This window comes from Glycine max, chromosome 20 (genome assembly GCF_000004515.6).
Source record: "Glycine max cultivar Williams 82 chromosome 20, Glycine_max_v4.0, whole genome shotgun sequence".
Classification (NCBI taxonomy): domain Eukaryota; kingdom Viridiplantae; phylum Streptophyta; class Magnoliopsida; order Fabales; family Fabaceae; genus Glycine; species Glycine max.
In genome coordinates this window covers 3,033,701-3,056,297 of record NC_038256.2, presented here as the reverse complement: position 1 = coordinate 3,056,297, position 22,597 = coordinate 3,033,701, and the positions used below count along the sequence as shown (strand labels likewise).

Genomic DNA, 22,597 nt, shown 5'->3' with positions numbered 1-22,597 from the left:
CCAAAAAAGCCAAAACCAAGATTAGTCAGGCAGAAACCTCTCAAACCACCAGGATAACATTCTAAAACCAATGCCACTGCAAAGGTATAATGGCTGGAAACCAAACTTGCAGATGAAGAAAGCACAATGGATGAACTCTCAATGCATTATAGTAAGAAACAATCTACCCATGAATCAAAAGCTCATCCTTTGCGATGATTGGAATATGACAAGGACATACCAAACATAATTCAAGCGTACCCTTCGTGAGAGCAATATCTCTTCCTCCTGAAGTGATGAAAATCCCTTTGAGGATCACAAATTCAGCATTTCAATATACCAAAAATTAAAGGAAAGTTTTGTAGAAGAAAAAGAAAAAAGCGAATTGAGGCAAGAAATAGAAAGGAACTACACCACCACAAATTCCTATGGATTAATAAGTTGAGAAGAATTCATTATAGAAAATATGAATTCTTTTATAAGAATATTTTTAGGGTTCTGCAACAAAATCAAAAGAAATCAAGTCTCTCACACTTAGTTAAAGCTAAATTCTACTTTCATTCATAAAATTGTGAGATATTTAGGAGATGCTACCGTTCTAAGACATACCAAGAGTCCACTAAACTTAATGTAACTCCTAATGGTGATATTTATCTTAAGTTAATGACTTATTAATGATCATGTAAGCAACTCAAGAGACACCATAAACACACCAATAACAACTCCTATTTATGCCTTATTTAAGTATTATTCTAATACAATCCACACAATATAAAACAAAGAAAATAACTATTTTTTTTTGCCTATGTGCTAAAACAAAGTAGTGCAGCCCAAATATTTTGTTACAACTTTATTTAATAAACACCAAACATGTTCCCTTCTCATACTTCGAACAAGTCCTTGTAGTGCTTGATTCATGATCCTTGTTTGGTCCTCATCATCCCCTCATTCTTTGAGTGAATTCAATCTCAAATTGAAATCCTCTTTACCTACATCAAATGAAAACACAAGAATCAGATTCAATGAAAACAAAATCCTACTTCTAAGCATACTTGAATTCCTTAAAAAGGAAATTCTCTTATTATTTATGTGCTTACATATCCATCTTCCAGGATCATATACAAGCACAAGAAAACTACCAAACAATACTAAATGGAAATGTTTTTCTCTCTTAGATCTTGGGTCCTTTAGCACAAATTCCATAGCCATGTCAATCCAATGAGGATTAAAAACAAGTAAAGAGATTCTCAAACCATGAACTAAAAATTTAAATTTATCCCTTTTATCACTAAACTTAAGCACATCATGCCTCATGCAATACTCAAAGAAATACTCATGCTTTACTAATCTCTCACCATGAGTTCCTATAATTAATGGATCACACAAAGCAAATTTAGGCACGCAAAAGGTCATGTTTTCACACAAATGTTCTCCATGTCTAAAGAATTCATCATACAAGTCGAAATGATGTGGGTTATCCTTAAGTTTCAAGGACTTGATACCATGACCTAAAACAAGATTACACAAATCACAAGTATCATGCAAATCAAGAATTAACACATGTTGCATATCAATCAAAACATTAGGCCAAGAGGTGAGTGTTAGTCGTCATTTACGACTAACTTTTGTATTGAAAAGTTTCATGAAATTTTTATCTTTTCCCCAATTTATGGTTCTTTTTGTAGGTTTGTACATATTTTTGTTTAGAATAATTTCACTCAGTAGATATTCCCAATATTGTGAATTAATGTGGTTTAACTTCAGTTTCAGGCTAAAGGATGAAGAAGAAGAAGGTCGAAGCAGCTGGTGTCTCGCTAAGCGCATCGCTTAGCAAGTAGCATCCGCTAAGCGAGACACTCAGCTCGCTTAGCGAGTTGGAAGAATCTGGAAGAGAATTTGCCATTCATACACGCGCCCAGTGCGCCATCAGCTCGCTCAGCGAGTTATTTGTCTCTTCTCGCGCTCAGCGTGCCCAGCTCGCTAAATGAAAATTCACTTACTTGAGCTTAGCGAGAAAATGGCGCTAAGAAAGCCTTCAGGATAAAAAAAAACCCTTAAAAGACTGAAGTTGGCGAAAAATGAAAGAGTTCTTTTGGAGAGAGACATAACAGAGCCAAAAAACGGAGCAAGAGAGAAGAGCTTGGACGAAAAGCCTCAGCCTTTGAGAGATTATGAGTTTAGGAGTGATTATTAGGTTTTTAGAGGTGGATGAGACATCCCTACCACTTTGTAATCTTAATTATCCTTCAAAAACCTGTTCTTGGGCTGAAAGGTGTTAACTTGCAATGGAAGGCTAAATCTCTTGTTGGGGATTTCTGCTAAACTTTGATGTAAAATCCTTTACTATCTATTTAAAGTTGTTTTGTTTTGTTCATTGCTTCTATTTACACTTAATTATTACATGCTTGTGGCTTAATCACCCATTTGTGTGTAAAGTTAGGATTTTTAGCATTGGAAAGTGTTTTAAATCCTTAGAACTAGATAGAGCGGGCTAGAGAACTGTATGTCTGAAAACGGAGTGCATGGATTTAGTTTATATTATGTCATAATCTTAATGCAACTCGTTTAGGCTAAGTTCGACGAGGGATCTAGAACGAAGTTTAGATAGAGTTAGACCCATTCACTCGAGAGATCCTGGTTTGGGTAGTTGTTTTCGGCATAGGACACGAAAAACAACCTTAAATAGAGAAAAATACTCAATAACATAAAGTAAGTTCAATAGAAAGACCCAACGTTTTTAATCATCTGTTTATCTCTCACCTTTAGATAGTTAATTTTGTAGTTAAATTAGAATTGTAAACACAACTTCTTTTTATGTTTACTAGCTTTATACAGATGTTTACTTACTGAATGAATGCTCTCTGAATGAAACAAGTTCCCTATGATTCGATACTCGGTTCTTACTGTTTTATATTACTTGTGCGACTCGGTACACTTGCTGATTAGTATCGCAATTGGGAGAGTGCGGAACAAGTTTTTGGCGCCGTTGTCGGGGAACTTCTTTCTATTTGGGAAGTTGTAGACATTTATTCTTTATTCTTTGATTAATTTTTGTGTGAATAGTTAGTTGAAATTTATTCTTCTCTTGATTTGGTTAACTGCTGCTCTTGTTAGTGTTTTGTATGCGAGGTAACCCTTCTGCAAGTGATTTAGTTCCATTGGATTTGGAGATAGAAACCACTTGTAGGAGGAACAACGCAGAGAGAAGAAGAAAAATTTTGCAGGACATGATAGCACAACCAAGTCCGGAGGAAGCTCAATATTTTGAGTCATCTTCTATCTTTCCAGAGTCAAGAGAACCAGAAGTAGGTGCATCTGAGGCTGATATCATGGTTGAAGGTCAACCTAGGAGGGTTACTCTAGCTCAACCATGCCGCAATTCTTCACAAGTATAGCATGGCCAGAAGTTCAAGCACACAACATTACTTATCCTCATTCCTTAATACAATTAATTCAGGGAAATCTATTTCATGGCTTGCCAAATGAAGACCCATATGCACACTTGGCCACATACATTGAGATTTGCAATACAATGAAGATTGTCGGTGTGCCTGAAGACGTAGTGAGGCTGAGTTTGTTCTCTTTTTCATTATCTGGGGAAGCCAAAAGGTGGCTACATTCATTTAAAGGAAATAGTTTGAAGACTTGGGATGAAGTAGTTGAGAAATTCTTGAAGAAATATTTTCCTAAGTCCAAAAAAATTGAAGGAAAAGCAGTCATCTCTTCATTTCACCAGTTTCCGGATGAGTCCCTAAGCGAAGCACTAGAACGATTTCGGAGCTTCTTCCAGAAAACACCGACTCACAAATTTTTAGAACCAATTCAGTTGAATATTTTTATTGATGGGTTAAGACCACAATCCAAGCAGTTATTGGATGCTTCTGCTGGGAGGAAAATTAAATTGAAGACCCCGGAAGAACCCATGGAGCTTATTGAAAATATGGCTGCTAGTGATCATGCCATTCTGCGTGATCGGACTCACATTCCTACAAAGAGAAGCATGCTGGAGCTTTCCTCTCTAGATGCACTATTGACACAGAACAAGTTGATATCTAAGCAGCTTGAGACATTGATAGAAACTTTGAGTAAGTTGCCTAATCAATTGCAAGTGACTCAACCTTCACATTCAGCTGTTTTGCAGGTTGGAGGTTGTAGCATATGTGGAGGAGCTCACGAATCTGGTTGTTGTATCCCTCTTGAAGAGGCTGCACAAGAAGTAAATTACATGGGAAATCAGCCCATACCATGATTTAATGTAGGTGGATTTGCAGGTTACCAGCAAGGTCCAAATTTCAATCAGAATCAAGGGCAATGGAGGTTCCATCCTGGAAATCAGTTCAACAAGGACCAAGGTGGACCATCTCATAGGCCTTAGAACCAAGGGCCTAGCCTATATGAGAGGACAACCAAGCTGGAGGAGACTTTGGCTCAGTCTATGTAGGTTACAATGTCAAATCACAAGAGCATCGAGTCTGCCATTAAAAACCTGGAGATTCAAGTGGGGCAGTTGGTCAAGCAAATAGCTGAAAATTCTTCTGGAAGTTTCAGAGCTAATACTGAAAAGAATCCTAAGAAAGAATGCAAAGTTGTTATGACTAGATGCAAGAAGGCAATCGTGGTGGAGGATAAAGGGAGGATTAGTGATGATCAAGAGCTAGTGATTGAAGAAGGAGAAAAAGAGGAAGAAGAAGATTAGTTGAGAGAGAAAAAAAATAAATGATGGTGAGAAAGAAAAAAATGAAGAAAAAGAAGAAAAAATGAAAAAAATAGAGAAAAAGAGGGAGAAAAGAAGACTAAAAGTGAGCTAGTCAGGGAAAGAAAGAAAGAGGTTATTCCATGCTCAGGGAAGGAGGTGCCATATCCTTTGGTGCCATCAAAGAAAGACAAGGAGTGGCATTTGGCTCGTTTCCTTGATATCTTCAAGAAATTGGAGATAACCATTCCCTTTGGAGAAGCCCTACAACAAATGCCACTCTATTCTAAGTTTTTGAAAGATCTGCTGACCAGAAAGAGCAAATATATCCACAGTGATAACATTGTGGTGGAAGCGAACTGCAGTGCGATAATTCAAAGAATTCTTCCACCCAAATACAAAGATCCAAGGAGTGTCACAATCCCTTGCTTTATTGGTCAGTGTTGATTGGTAAAACTCTCATTGATTTGGGGGCCAGCATAAATTTGATGCCTCTCTCCATGTGCAGGAGAATTGGAGAGTTGGAGATTATGCCAACTAGAATGACACTACAGCTTGCAGATTGTTCTATACCAAGGCCGTATGGTGTGATTGAAGATGTTCTAGTCAAGGTGCAACAGTTTACCTTCCCTGCAGACTTTGTTGTTATGGACATTGAAGAGGATTCTGAAATCTCTCTGATTTTGGGCTGTCCCTTCATGTTAACCACCAATTGTATGGTGGATATGGGGAAGGGTAAGCTGGAAATGAGTGTGGATGATCAAAAAGTTACGTTTAATCTATTTGAAGCCATGAAGCACCCAAGTGACCATAAGGCCTGTTTTAAAGTAGAAAAGGTAGAACATGAGATAGATATGGTGGCTAGAGCCATGGTACTGCAGTCTCCACTTGAAAAAGTACTGACTAATACTATGGAGTGTCTGACAAGGGAAGAAGAAAAAGAAATGTAGAGTTGTTTGGAGGAATTAGAGGGTGTAGAAGAAAATCCTTAAGGAAGAATAGTTTTTGAAGAATTGAAGAAGGACTGTCCAGCGGAAAAGGTTAAAGTGGAGTTGAAAACTCTTCCAGACCATCTGAAGTATGTATTTTTAGGAGAAAATGAAGCCAACCCGATAATCATTAGCAATTCTTTAGGAAAGGAAGAAGAATCTTAGCCGGTGGAAGTTCTGAAGAAACATAAAGCAGCCATTGGATGGCATATTTATGATTTGAAAGGAATCATCCCTTCTTACTGCATGCATAAGATCAACATGGAAGCTGACTATAAGCCTGTAAGGCAGCCACAAAGAAGATTGAATCCAGTTATGAAGGAAGAAGTGCGGAAGAAAGTGCTTAAATTGTTAGAAGCAAGGCGCATTTATCCCATTTCAGATAGTGCTTGGGTTAGTCTTGTGTAGGTGGTTCCCAAGAAAGGAGGCATGACAGTGATTAGAATGAGAAGAATGATTTAATTCCCACAAGACCTGTCACTGACTGGAGGATGTGTATTGACTATAGAAAATTGAATGACGCCACCAGAAAAGATCACTGCCCACTTCCCTTCATGGATCAAATGCTTGAGAGGCTAGCAGGGCAATCATTCTATTGCTTTTTAGATGGATACTCTGGCTACAATCAAATTGTTGTAGACCCTAATGACCAAGAGAAGACAACATTTACCTACATCTTTGGTGTGTTTGCCTATAGGTGAATGGCTTTAGGCCTTTGCAATGCTCCTGCAACTTTTCAGAGATGTACGATGGCAATCTTTGCCGATATGGTGGAGAAATGTATAGAAGTATTCATGGATGACTTCTCTATCTATGGCTCCTCTTTTAACTGTTGTCTATCCAATCTAGAGAGAGTATTGCAACGGTGTGAAGAAACCAACTTGGTGCTTAATTGGGAAAAATGTCATTTTATGGTGCAAGAAGGCATTGTGTTGGGCCATAAAATTTCTGCAAGGGGGATTGAAGTAGATAAAGCAAAGATTGATGTGATCAAGAAGCTGCCCCCTCCGGTAAATGTTAAGGGAGTAAGAAGTTTTCTTGGGCATGCTGGGTTCTATAGGCGATTTATGAAGGATTTCCCAAAGATTGCCAAACCGCTCAACAATTTGCTTAACAAGGACTTTGTGTTTTTGTTTGATGAAGATTGTTTGAAAGCATTCAACACTCTCAAGACTAGTCTAGTGTCCGCTCCCGTCATTACAACACCTAATTAGGGCCAAGAATTTGAGCTAATGTGTGATGCAAGTGATTACGCTGTAGGTGCTGTCTTAGGCCAGAGGAGTGGCAGAGTATTCCATGCTATTTACTATGCTAGCAAAGTTTTGAATGATGCTCAGATCAATTATGCTACCACAGAGAAGGAAATGTTAGCAATAGTTTATGCATTGGAGAAATTCAGGTCATACTTGGTGGAATCGAAAGTTATCATCTATACTGATCATGCAACCATCAAGTATTTGCTAAATAAAGCTGAGTCGAAGCCTCATTTAATCAGATGGATTTTGTTACTTCAGGAATTTGATCTAGTTATCAAAGACAAGAAAGGATCTAAAAATCAGGTAGCTGACCACTTGTCCAGACTAGTTAATGAAGAGGTGACCCTGGAGGAGGTAGAAATAAGAGACGAATTCCCCGATGAATAACTATTTATGGTAAATGAGAGGCCATGGTTCGCTGATTTGGCTAACTTCAAGGCAGCTGGAATCATCCCTAAGGATTTGACTTGGCAGCAAAGGAAGAAATTCCTACATGATGCTCGCTTTTATATCTGGGATGATCCACATTTATTCAAGATTGGTGTTGATAACCTTTTGAAAAGGTGTGTAACATAAGAAGAAGCCAAGAACATATTATGGCATTGTCACAATTCACCATGTGGAGGACATTATAGTGGAGACAAAACAACAACCAAAATCTTCTTCTCCCAATCGCCTTGTTTCTCATGTGCATCAACTCCAAATTGTTTTACCCATTGAACCTTAATGTACAATTCTTTCTTAGGCATCAAAATAAAAGACTTTGCATGGTTAGACATACAAATAGAATTACAATAAGAAATAAGCTCATTATTCAACTTAGAAGAAAGAATTAGAGTCCTACATTCCTCCATTGAAACCTTGTCTTCAATCTCTTTCACATGGAAGACTTCATCATGAAACATAGAGTTAAAATTTGGAATTTTGCATTCTTCACTTGGAATCTCTTCTTAAAATCTCTTGAGTAAAGAATCTTCACATACAAACAAAGGGTTATAATGAAAAAAGAATATTTATATTTCTCTTTCTCTTTATCTTTTGTTCTATCTTTTTCATTCTTTTTTTTTTCTCTTTCTCTCATCTCCTTTTCTTTCCTCTTAACTCTTTATGTCTCAAGTCTTTCTCTTTTGTGAGAAGAGCACAAAGGGTTTGGGAAGGGAAGGAGAAGTAAAGGTTTGAGAGAGGGTTGAGAAATGAATGAAATGGGATGGTTTGGGAGAGGTTTTGGGACACATAAAGGGGAGACAAGGGGAAGGGGTGCCAGGAAGGTGGGGGCCGTGGATAAGGGAAGGAAAAAGAGAGAAAGGTAGGAAATTTTGAAAGGGGGAGGAGAAGGGTAGAGCCAATAACAATTATTGTAAGGACAATAGTAGCTTCCTAATATATTTTTAAACATTTCACTTTTTTATTGTAAAAAATCATCCCAATAAGATCTAAAAACAATCTCCTTGTATTGTAGCCCATCATTTTTTTACTCAGTTTGTATCCCATCATTTTAATTTTTTTAACTTAATTACACTTTTCATCTTCCTTAATGTAATATTTAATTTGTAACTTCTTTTAAAGGTAAACAATAAATTACTTTTAATTTGCCTCGTTTGTTCCCTTTTATAATTACACAAATTTGATCACCTATTTGTTGAGTAAATTAAAAGTTTTTTTTCCAAATGAACTTATTTTATATTAAATCATAATATTTCTTTTTCTTTTAAAAAAAGTCATAAATTGTTTTCTCAATGTTATTTATATTAGAAATTTGAGTTTATAACTTTTAGTTTTTTTTTCTTTCATCATTACATTAATGATTTTATGTTATTTATCTTAAAATTTTAATCAAATGTGACTGTTAAACAAAAATCATAGGAGTGGTAAAAAAAAAAGAAGAAAAGATCAAAATCAACTAAAAAACTTTAAATTTTAATTACCTAGAAATATAATTTCATAAAATTAAAAAGTTATATAAAAATCATATAAATATGTTTTATATATCATTTTACATTCATTAATTAATTTTATCAAGTACTTTCTAATTCAAAAAATTAACTTAACCCTGAAAATTAACAAAATTTGCCTTTTGGTTTCAATTTTTTTATCGATAAAATTTAATTATTAGATTTTTATTAGCGAGAGAAATCAAATCCTGTCATCTTTTTTTTCCTCCCTTCTCCTTTTACAACCAGCTTAAGACTCCATGATTTTCACATTAATTATCTTATAAAAAATTGTAAATGTAAATAAGTGAGTCGGTCAACAACTACACCTACTTGTAGTTCTTTATAAAAGAATGACATTTTTATTTCAATCTCAAAAATTCACACAGGAATGAAAGAACTATTTTAACTTTTTGTCAATCCCCAGCTGGGAAGTGTGAGGTTGTTGCTTAATGTAATGCATTAAGAGCTCTGGAAACAAGTGTGAATAAGTGTGAACATTAAAACAAACCGGATATATATCTCAGAGAATTCGGGAAAAGTAAATACTACTGATATTTAATCAAGAGGAGATTAAAATATATCAATTCACTTCTAATTATCCAATTCTGATTCATATTTTTGCTGAAACATATGTTTGATTATTTAGATAAAAATACTAACATCAATGACAAGTAAAACTTACTTCATGTAACTGAGGCGGTGACTGAAGTCTCTGCTCCAAAGCCTTGCTGTTCCATTCAATAGAGAACTCTTGCGCTACATCATGCAACAGCTGGATCTTCATTTCTTTCGAAGGAAGATCTTGCCTCAACTTTTCAACAAACTGGAGAAAAAAAATTATTCAAGTAAGTGGTGGAAAGTGGATACAAAGACGTCATCAAGAAAATAATTTACAGGCTATGAAAGTGGTTCCATCAATTACCTCTTTACTTATGTAAAGTTCAAGAGAATTCCCAAATTTCCCTGTGAACAACGTTCTTAGCTCGCGTAGTTCCGGAAGATCAGAAAATCTTGCTGCAGCATGTATCAACGACTGTATAGCTTCTTTGCATTCAACGGGGCAATCCCTATTGAAGAAGATTAAAATATTGTCAAGCTAAACTTCTGCTAAAGCCTTGAAGTAAAGAAAATTTAAACAGTGACAGGCAGAACTAATTAATTAATGCTGAGGAACATACTTAAGCAATGAACCTCCCAGTTTCATTAAATTCCACCCAACAAAAGGAATGCAAGAGTGATTGAAGATAAAAAAAAAATAATGACTACATCTTGTATTGCATACACAGGAAATCATAAATTCGTACCTCTGCTTGCAAAGGTTTCGAATATGATCCGACGACATGCAAGTAACAAATTTTCCTATAAGTTCATAGCAACATATCATCTCTTGCTCGAGGAGAAGCCCTTCGGCCTGCTTAAGTGTAAAGAGTTTAACCTCCAAGTTGACTAATTAATAAGCATAATGAATTTGCACAGTGTAGTAGATAAAAATATCGCAGTATACTGCTACAAGCACAACATTGAATAAGTGCAAGATGTAGCCCATTAGGAGCCTGGATAATTTTACATAACAAATTAATTAATACAATAATGAATAGCCTAAGTTAATGAAAAGAATTATATTTTATTCAAATTTTCCGTGATCCAATCAAAAGACTCTTTGAAGGAAGTTAGTTCACTGCTACGCATTTCCTTCAATAGGCTATAAGTTGTTTGAATTAGTTCACTAAGTACTTTCTTGCGCTACTTCCAACAATCCTTGTGATTGGATAAGAGAAATTTGAATGAGAACCTAATACATTTGTTTCCTAATACTGTGAAAGACACATGAATAAACAAATGACAAGGAAAATTACCCTTTCATATGCATTGTAATCAAGGGCACTCCTAAGAAGGTCGGCAATGTCTTTCTTGAGAAATTTCTGCACCGCGTTCCTTCTATTGCGTATCATCTCTAGCCTCATCTTTATTAACTTCAACCGTGATATGCTGTTTCCCAATTTAATTTTTTTATTATTTGAAGAAAGAAGAAAAGAAAAAGGAAAGGAGGAAACAGAGAAGGATTATTACCACTTAGAATAGAATTTGGGCTTGAATAGCGCATCAAACATTTTCACTCCTGAGAATCCGAAGCTGACGAATATATTGGAAAAGGTCAGAAAACTGTTCTTGCGGAGAGGGTATGTTCTTGTGTCTGAAATGAAGAATGAAGATCAAGAATGCAGAGACTCTTGTGAGGAATGGAATGAAATTCACAAAGAAAGAGCTTGGGAAAAATAGTTGCTTTATCAGCAAGAAATAATGTAGAGAGAAAAAATGGGAGCAATAAAAACGTTTGTGAAAAGAAAATGGTAAGGAGAGGTAGTAGTGAAATGCAATGGGGTGAGTTTTGAGGAAGAGAGAGAGAAAGGGCCATAGCTAGTCAGTCAGTGGCAGAAGAAAAATATGATAAATAAGCAGTCAAATATTTGGCGGTAAATTTTATTTTTTATCATTCAAGTTTTGGGATTTACTTACTACTAATAATATACTGTATATTCTCTCTAAAAATATTAAATAGTGTTATTTAATTTAGTTATTAATTTAAATCAATATTATTTTATTATATAGATAGATTATATTTTATTATTCATTTTATTCTATTACAACTATATTCAATTATTATTCCATTAAATGCAAACAATTCTATTTTTTAAATTTTTATTCTCAAAAACAGATTTTTATTCTTAATCAATTATTTCATTCTTCTTTTAATATTTTTAATAACGATTCTACTATTTTTTAATAATGTATTATGAAAAATGATGGATCAATTTATTTCATTCTTTTCTAGTATTCTTTAGTTAACAATATATCTTTTGTATTTTGTAGATAATATGTATTATGCTATATCAATTTTGCATAATAAGGGTAAACTCATATTTTACATCGTGTAATTAACAATTATAAGAATTTAATATGAAAAGAAAATATTCGATTTATGAACTATATTTAAACATTAATTGATAAAAATATATTCAAAGAACATTTGAAGTTTGGATAATAAAATTCACTTATTTGGAATAGTTTTTTTGTTCAAATCATTTTTTTCTTATTTATTAAATTAAATGAGATTTTTATGTTTTAAATTAACTTGTTTAATTAAATTTTAAATTTCTTCAATCAAAAATATATAAATTTATTAATATAAAAATATATAAAATACATCAAATCTAAAATAAGATTTATGGGGATACATTTTTTTTTTGAAGTACCAAATTTTATAAAAATACAAACTTGATGCATGCATATGAAAATATAGTATACATCATACAAAATTATGGTGTGGTTTTTATAATACTTTACATTTTATTGTATATTAATACTGTTAACTATTGTGTGTATATATAATATATATTTTTATTAATATATTTTCTACTAATTAAAATATAATAAATAAATACATTAAACAATTATAATTTAAATTATAAAATTAATACCCAGGACACGGCACACTAAGCTACTTCTATAAAAAAAAATTAAGATATGAAAATAAAAAACAGTTAGAATTATGAAGTTCATGTTAATTTACGTATGTATTATTATTACTACTTGCTAATGAAGTTTTACTCCTAAAAAAATTAAGCTTTTATTCCATCTTTCTTATATCTATCCACGTAAAAAAGATTCGAATATCCAGTAATAATGTAATTATAGGAAACTAATGAGTATGAATGTATTTTAGCTCACAATTCACATTGAATTTATAAGAAAGAACTTATGTTTGATTTATGTAAAATGCATGTATCATTTGGGATAGATAGAGAATAAGTATTTTTTATAATGAGCAAAAAATATTAAGTGTAACTAAGTCTTAAATCCAAAAATTGATTTCATAATTGATTCAAATAATCAAAACTTACTTATAATCATATTTCGGGTCTTACATAAAAGATAAATATTCTAATTACAATTGTTTAAAAAAATTATGGGGAATATCTACGTGTGTATTATTATTACTACTTGTTAATGAAGTTTTACTCCTAAAAATTAAGCTTTTATTCCATCTTTCTTATATCTATCCACGTAAAATAAATTCGAATATCCTGTAATAATGTAATTACAGGAAACTAATGAGTATGAATGTACGAAAGAACTTATGTTTGATTTATGTAAAATGCATGTATCATTCGGAATAGATAGAGAATAAGTATTTTTTATAATGAGAAAAAAAATATTAAGTGTAACTAAGTTTTAAATCAAAAATTGATTTCATAATTGATTCAAATCATCAAAACTTACTTATAATCATATTTCGGGTCTTACATAAAAGATAAATATTCTAATTACAACTGTTTAAAAAAATTATGGGGAATATCTATAAGAATTTATATCCCTAAGTTTTGATATACGAAGCAAGACAACATTTGTAAAACAATCAAAAGCTGGCCGGATATCAACGTCTTTTTATTTAATTTTTTATATAAAAGGCATGGGCCATAAAATGGTGAAATTCGACAATTGGCAATTGAGTGGAAAAAGGTACAAAAATATAATTATAGTTTACCATTAAATTAATGAGTTTAATAGTTTGCTTGCTCCAACTTGCTGGCAAAGTGACAAAGGAAAAAGGGATAATTAACCACTATAATATCCTGATGGCATTGTAATATCCAGTTTGTTATTCTAGAAAAATAAGTCATTTTGGATTTAATAATTAAGTTTTACAAAATATAGTTTATACAATTAAATAACCTCGTTTAGACATTTTATAACATACTTGTTAATATAAAACTTATCATTACCAAAAACAAATACGGAGATTATTATAATATTCTTATCACCAGATAACATTTTATCTAATGGCAGTTAGTTTGTTACAGCTGGCATATTATCTTAGCTTACTAATTGGCAGATAGTTCTCACGTTGTTGATTTTATGTTATAAGATAGATTTAAATCTGTCAAAAAAATTATTTAAAAATATGGGAAGTATAATAACAATCAATTAGTAAAGAAACACACATGTACCGAAATACTATATATGATCTCTAATGATTATTAACAAATAACACAGTAAGTAGCGTCCATTTCACAACTTATTAGCATCCTGTATTCGTTCGTTAAATTAAACGAGCCTAATGCAATAATAAACAAAATAAACAATGCATAAGAAGCTTTAGAAACATATTAATATAAGAGACTACTATTTGTAATCAACAAAAAAGATCATTTGTAAAACGCTTTTAGTTAATTGCATTTCTCCTAAAGTTTTCTAATTGAGCCATTTTATTCTTTTAGATTTCAGTTATATTAATTGGGTTCTTCAAAAAAAAAAAAGTCTAGATCATCATATTCTATATTTTTCTTAAATGAGATAATTTATGGTGTCCACTTGAGGAGTGTCCTCTATCCATCTAATTTGATACTTTCTTCCGCTTATCGCTTACTCTTAACTGTGCATTTAATTTATCTGCTAAATATAATATAAATCTAACTAGGAGGCTTTACCACATTTGCTGATCTATATTATATTATTGTACTACTATTTTTACCTTTTTACTTTTATTGTACAACTATTTTTACTTTTTCGTTGTTTAAAATACAAGCGACTCGGTACCTATTTGGTATCAGAGCCGTTATATTAGCTCTGGATAGACATCGCAATATAATTAATAATAATAGTTCTGTTAACAAACTTTCAATAAAATCTTTTGAGGACTTATTTGAAACTTTAGATAGCCTAACAAAAACACAAAATTTATTGTTTAACAAAATACAAACTTTAGAAAATAAAGTTAACGACATTTTGAATATTTTTAAATCTAAAGAACAACAAATTCGTTTTTCCACAAAGGAACTCGATAAACTTACAACGCAGCTTTCTAAACTTGATTTAGGAAAGACAACAAGTCAAACCTCGACCAAATTCGTTTTAGCAAAGCCTAGAAAATGAGGACAATACCTTTTACAGAAACCTCATAAACAGTTTCAGGACACAATCCTGTTATTGAATCTATAAACCAACATCTTGGAATCTTGGATAGATTCTTTAGAAGAACAAACTCCCGAACCAAACAGCTGGAACAAATAGTAGATATAGAATCGAATATTGATATTGGATCAAATTCTAGGATAGACTCTCTTAATCCTAGACAATTATACAATCTAAACTAATTTGTTTCTGATAGAACCAACTTATACAGATACAGAAGGATTGATGATTTTCATCTCCTTGACGAAAGACATGAGATTATCATATTAATCTCAGAACAAACCAGACGACAACTCCTTAATACAAATATAAGATATGTACACCTAGGGTTAATTGCCATAGGCGTCAGGTCTCTAACAAGATCTTTCGTAAGAGCTAAAGCTTTTGTAGTTCTCTTTGATCAAAGGTTCAGAGATAATAATTCTCAGGCAACAAAAGGGATGATAGAAATAGATCTAAACCAAACAATCTCCTTAATTTATATTGCCCCTAATTACACAATGAATCTTAGTTATTTCATACAAAACATAAACCTAGAAGTCCAGACAATAGGTTGTGGAAGAAACTTTGAGGGACATAACTTACACTTGGATATTACCTTCATTGGTAGAATAAGTGATCAAATATCCCCCAGATACAAGATAAATACGAATCAATTAGTGACAGCCTTATCATCTCAAAATCTTTTATTCCTCCAAAAAACAAAACAATCAATGGCAAACACATACTGAGGCTGGATCCTCTAGTTGTGCAATAACCACTCCTGGATCAGCTATAATAACAAACAAAAGAAATAGTCTTTCAGTAGGATTTACTGATTATGAAGACATACAAAATCCCCCAGAAGAGGAAATGGAACCCTCTAGAATGTCTATGCTGAATCTATGGCATTGTTCATATTTTGAATCATATATTCCCTATGCGGAACATAAACAAATTGAAACTTTTTAAGAAAAAACTTGCATTTCCCAAAAACTCCTTAAAGCAGTTGAAAAATGGGAAGAAGACAAGAAGTGTCAAGGACAAAGTTTTGTAAATAATGAAACAGATTCTGATGACACTGATGAAGAAAACGAATATGTTTTCAGACAAAGATTATTCTCAATGATAGACAAAGAAAATTTTGATACAGAAAATATTGAAGAATTACTTGAAAAAATCAATTTACATGAATTTTATGAAAAATAAATAAAATTCAAAATTAGTTTAGAAATAAATTCTAGGATTGATGAAACAGAATCATTAGTTTCATTTCCTGAAACTCAAAAAGGTCTCATGGCTGATGCTTCTAGCTCAAATTTTACCCCTCAATTTGATTATATTATGGAAGACTACAACATGGGATTTCCCCCTTGTGAAAAAGTTATCACCCAGTAGATTTAACTCTTGGAGATAATATAAAATCAAAAGGGAAAAGGTTGCCCATAGAGCTGACCTTTAATATGCCATCTCTTCTACTAAACATAGGAAGTATTGACCCCAATTACTTCCAAACTACATAGAACAATGGACTTTTACTGTTATAAGAGACTATAGAGTAAACCATGAAAGTCATGTATCCAACAGCCAAGACATGATAGCAAGAGCTGAAACATATCTAGGAGATATAGCTAGAGCCTGTTAGGAATCTTTCAAACAAACATTCCCAGAACAAATCAAAACAAATCTAGTAGACCCTTGTCCAAATATCTACGATTTTTGTAGCCTAATACAAAGAATTTTTACAGCCCAATCTGTAAATGATGGAAATACCATCAGACAAAAAAATTATCTAGGCAATCTAGAAAGACTCTCTATAAGTTATTTTGGTAAAATAAAAGAATTTACCTAAGACTACCTAATGCATGCCTTTATAGAAAGAGGATTTACAGATAAATCTTTGGGAGAAAAATTATTTTTAAAACTCCCAGGTAAGTTAGGACAAAAAATTAGAGACAGTTGGAATGATGACCAAATTGACCCAGTCATGAATAATTTAACTGTCAGAATCCAACACATAATGAAAGTAATGGAAGATACATGTACCAACATAGCCATTAACAAACAAATAAAAATGGTTGATTTAGAGATCTGTAAACAGATTTACACTTCTCAACAATACCATAAAGAAATTAGGAGAAGAAGACCCCAATATAGACCTCCTAATAAACAACCCTTTAGGAAAAAGAATCCAACTCGTAGGTATTCAATTAGAGCCTCTAATTCTAGAAAACCTACTTTTAACAAAGAAATACATGTTAGGAAACTTAGAGATAATAAAGCATATACAAAACAATTAGAATGTTATGCTTGCCACCAACTAGGACATTACTCCAAAGATTGTCCAAACAAAACCAATCTGTTTACAAGAGAAGCAGAATTGATAAAAAGCTGTAAGATGAATCTTATTCCCATAGATAAGGCAGTCTCTACTGACTCAGAAATATATTCAATAGTTAGTTGGTTTGTCTATACTTCTGAAGAAGAAGAACATAATAAAGATTATAAAATCTTAAATGAATTCACTAGAAATGAGTATGAAAATCTATACCAGTAGATGACAAATACAATCAGTATGGAGAAATCCTAAATGATTTGGGATAGATCCTAATGTTCAAAACAGAATTAAATGATTGTGAACATGAAATACAATTCCACATAGGACCAGATCATAAGGAATGTCATTTCTGTAAAAGATATCCCCACAAAACATTAAGAGCTCACTGTAGTCTATGCTACAAGAACTTTTGCAAAACTTGTGTTCAAGCGGTTTTGAAAACAGAATTTCCTGATTATAAGAAGGAAAATGATTCTGGAAACAAAATTATGAACAATTGGATTTCCATTTTGGAAATCAGATTAAACCAAATGGAAAAAATAGAAGACTTTCTCTATCAAAATTTTGAAAAAAGTAGAAATCCAAACTTTTCTGAAGAACATACAAGTGGGCTTATGGCACTACAAAACAAAGATTGCATCCCCATAATTTACAATAAAAAGAAAAATAAAAGCCTACATATTTTGGTCAAAATAAAATTTCCTAAAATAAATAATTTTGACTAGACCGAAGTAATTTTGCAAGCTTTGGTAGATACTGGTTGTTCTTTCACCTCTATATGTCAAAGTATTGTACCCCAACACAATTGCTTTAAAAGTAATATAATAACTAAAACTAGAACAATGTCTGGAGACATAATAACAAATGTTACAGAAACTAGAAATTTCACCATTCAATTATCTACAAATTGTTATATTTTCGGTAACAAAATCTTTATAAATAAAGCAGATGTTGTAGACTAGCGATCTGCCAAAGAAAAAATGATTTTAGGAAAAGACAAAAGCCCCTTGAGGGTTGATTGCTCGATCTTCAAGAAAAGAATGGAGAAATCTGAAAAGAAAAATTTTAGTTTAAAGAAGGCGAAAAAGGCCTACATCACATGGGATGACAATGATATGGAATTATCTGAGGATTTAGAAAATGAAGTGATAAACCTGAGTTTAATGGCTAAAAGTTATGAAAGCGATGAAGAGGTAACATCTTCAAATAACAACTTATCCATTTCTTTTGATGGATTGCAAGATGCATTTGCTGATTTGCAAAGAGAATCAATCAAACTTACAAAATTAGTTTCATCTTCTAAGAAAACAATTTCAGATTTAGAAAAAGAAATTTCAAAATTAAATAAAGAATTAAATCATCTTAAAACTGAAGTTTCAATTTCTAAATCAAATGATAAAGTTTATGTTTCTACTATTCCCGATGAAAAAGTAATATCTAATTCATTTAAATATTGTAGCAAGTATGTAAAAGAAATTAAAGATTTGAAAAACTCACTTGCTAAATTTTCTATTGGTAAAAATAACCTAGATGTCATATTAGGAAAACAAAGATATGTCTTTGATAAGGCATAAATAGGATATAAACCTGAAAAACAACAAAAATTTTATAAAAACTTCTTTGTTTCCACACAAAAATATAATTCTCCTTTCATCACTTGTTTTTATTGTGGAAGAAAAAGGCATGACACATCTACATGCTATTTTAGGAAAAATTGCAACAATATTAAAATGATATGGGTCCCAAAAGGATCTTTAGTTAACACTAGCACACAAGGACCCAATAAAGTTTGGGTACCTAAGTCACAAACTTGATCATGTAGGTATCTTTGAAGAAGAGATGGTACATAGATAGCGGATGCTTAAAACATATGATGGGAGATGCATCAAAATTCACACATATCTCTCCCAAAAAAAGCAAACATGTGACTTATGGCGACAACAATAAAGGTAGAATTCTTGGAGTTGAAAAAATAGGTACAAACTCATCTTCCTCCATTGAGAATGTTCTACTTGTTGAAGGCCTTATGCACAGTTTGCTAAGTGTTAGTCAATTATGTGATAAAGGCTATCTAGTATCATTCGATTCTCAAAAGTGTGTTATTGAAAATAAGCATATAAAGCATATAGGTTATAGAATCAATAATGTTTACATGATAGATTTAAATCAAAAACAAACACATAATCAATGTTTTCTTAGTAAAGATGATGATCCTTGGTTATGGCTTAGGAGGATTGCTCATATAAACATGGAACATTTAAATAAATTGATTTCAAAAGATTTAGTTATTGGTTTACCAAAACTAAAATTTGAAAAAGATAGATTATGTGATGCATGTCATAAAGGAAAACAAGTTAGGGTTTCATTTAAATCTAAGAATATTGTTTCAACATCTCAACCCTTACAATTGTTGCATATGGATTTTATTTGGCCCCTCTAGAACTATGAGTTTTGGAGGGAATTACTATGCCCTTGTTATAGTTAATGATTACTCTAGATATACTTGGACATTGTTCCTTACTCATAAAAGTGATGCATTTCAAGAATTTAAGAAACTTGCCAAAATTATACAAAACAAGAAAAATCTTAAAATTGCATCTATTAGGAGTGATCATGGGGGTGAATTTGAAAACAAAGATTTTGAATTATTTTGTGATGAACATGGCATTGAGCATAACTTCTCTGCACCCAAAACCCCTCAACAAAATGGAGTTGTTGAGAGAAAAAATAGGTCATTGGAAGAAATTGCTAGAACTTTACTAAATGATACTCTTCTTCCAAAATATTTTTGGGCTGAAGCCATTAATACTACATGTTACATCATGAATAGGAATTTAATAAGACCTATTTTAAAGAAAGCTCCATATGAGTTATATAATGGTAGAAAACCTAACATCTCACATCTTTATGTATTTGGTTGCAAATGTTTTGTGCTAAATAATGGTAAAGATAATTTAGGAAAATTTGATGCTAAGTCTGATGAAGGTATCTTTCTTGGATATTCATTGCAAAGTAAAGCATATAGGATATATAACAAAAGAACTATGATTATTGAAGAATCCATTCATGTTTCTTTTGATGAATCTAATGCTATTTTGCCAAGAAAAGATATACTAGATGACATTTCAAAATCATTAGAAGAAATGCATATTCATGGAAAAGATCATAAAGGAAAAGGAGAAAGAAACAATGAAGACTCTCAAGTTGATGAAGTCAAAACAAATTATGATCTTCCAAGAGAATGGAGAACTTCTAGATATCATCCTCTTAACAACATCATTGGTGATATATCAAAAGGGGTAACCACTAGACATTCTCTTAAAGATATATGCAATAGTATGGCTTTTGTTTCTTTGGTTGAACTTAAAAATCTGAAAGAAGCCATAATTGATGAAAATTGGATAGTGGCTATGCAAGAAGAACAAAACCAATTTGAAAGAAATAATGTTTGGGAGTTAGTTGAGAAACCTGAAAACTACCCAATCATTGGAACAAAATGGGTGTTTAGAAATAAATTAGATGAAAATGACATAGTTATTAGAAATAAGGCTAGATTAGCAGCCAAAGGATATAATCAAGAAGAGGGGATAGATTATGAGGAAACATATGCTCCAGTTGCTAGATTAGAAGCAATCAGAATGTTATTAGCCTATGCATCCATAATGGACTTTAAGCTTTATCAAATGGATGTAAAAAGTGCATTCTTAAATGGTTTTATTCAAGAGGAAGTATATGTAAATCAACCCCCTAGATTTGAAAACTTAGACAAGCCTAATCATGTATTTAGATTAAAAAAAGCTTTATATGGCTTAAAGCAAGCCCCTAGGGCTTGGTATGAGCGTCTGAGCAAGTTCCTTTTAGAAAAGGATTTCTCTAGAGGTAAAGTAGATACCACTCTTTTCATAAAGAGAAAATTAAATGATATTTCATTGGTTCAAATTTATGTTGATGATATTATTTTTGGATCCACTAATGAATTATTATGCAAGGAATTCTCTCATGACATGCAAACTGAGTTTGAAGTGTCAATGATGGGAAAACTTAATTTCTTTCTTGGATTACAAATTAAACAAACCAAGTCTGGAATTTTTGTCAATCAATCCAAGTACTCCAAAGAATTAATTCACAGATTCGGGATGGAAAATGCTAAGCACATGGCTACACCAATGAGTACTGCTTGCTATTTAGATAAAGATGAAACTGGTTAGTCAATAGATGTTAAGCAATATCGAGGTATGATTAGATCCCTTCTTTATTTATCTGCTAGCAGACTTGATATACTGTTTAGTTTGTGTATGTGTGCTAGATTTCAATCAAATCCCAAACAATCACATCTTAGTGCCGTTAAAAGAATCATAAGATATTTGTTAGGCACTATGAATATAGGTTTATGGTATCCTAAGAATTCCACATGCATTTTAATAGGTTATTCTGATTCAGACATTGTCGATTCTAAAACGGATAGAAAGAGCACCAGTGGAACTTGTCAGTTCATTGGTTCTGCTCTAGTATCTTGGCATAGTAAGAAACAAAATAGTGTTGTTTTATCCACTACAGAAGCATAATATATTTCTGCTGGCAATTGTTGTGCTTAAATTCTTTGGATGAAGCAACAACTCTCTGACTATGGAATATTACTTTATCATATTCCTATAAGATGTGATAATACGAGTGCTATAAATCTTTCCAAGAATCCTGTTCAGCATTCCAGAACTAAACATATAGAAATTAGACATCACTTCTTAAGAGACCATGTTCAAAAGGGAGATTGTCTTTTAGAATTTGTTGATACAAAGAATCAGCTTCCTGATATCTTTACAAAACCGTGATATGCTGTTTCCCAATTTAATTTTATTATTATTTGAAGAAAGAAGAAAAGAAAAAGGAAAGGAGGGAAACAGAGACAGATTATTACCACTTTGAATAGAATTTGGGCTTGAATAACGCATCAAACATTTTCACTCCTGAGAATCCGAAGCTGACGAATATATTGGAAAAGGTCAGAAAATTGTTCTTGCGGAGAGGGTATGTTCTTGTGTCTGAAATGAAGAATGAAGATCAAGAATGCAAAGACTCTTGTGAGGAATGGAATGAAATTCACAAAGAAAGAGCTTCGGAAAAATAGTTGCTTTATCAGCAAGAAAGAATGTAGAGAGAAAAAATGGAAGCAATAAAAACGTTTGTGAAAAGAAAATGGTAAGGAGAGGTAGTAATGAAATGCAATGGGGTAAGTTTCGAGGAAGAGAGAGAAAGGGCCATAGCTAGTCAGCTAGTGGCAGAAGAAAAATAAGCAGTCAAATATTTGGTGGTAAATTTTATTTTTTATCATTCAAGTTTTGGGATTTACTTACTACTAATAATATACTGTATATTCTCTCTAAAAATATTAAATAGTGTTATTTAATTTAGTTATTAATTTAAATCAATATTATTTTATTATATAGATAAATTCTATT

General features: G+C 32.3%; 1 protein-coding gene across 1 annotated transcript; it reads right to left on the bottom strand.

The window, feature by feature from the left end:
• Positions 1-688: 688 nt before the first annotated feature.
• LOC106797583 (uncharacterized) lies at positions 689-10,371 on the bottom strand. Its single transcript, XM_041013140.1, has 4 exons — positions 10,156-10,371; positions 9,774-9,918; positions 9,534-9,674; positions 689-968 (listed from the first exon to the last, which is right to left on the bottom strand). Exons 1-4 carry the CDS (start codon positions 10,233-10,235, stop codon positions 948-950), a joined length of 387 nt encoding a protein of 128 aa, XP_040869074.1. The 5' UTR covers positions 10,236-10,371; the 3' UTR covers positions 689-947.
• Positions 10,372-22,597: the final 12,226 nt, after the last annotated feature.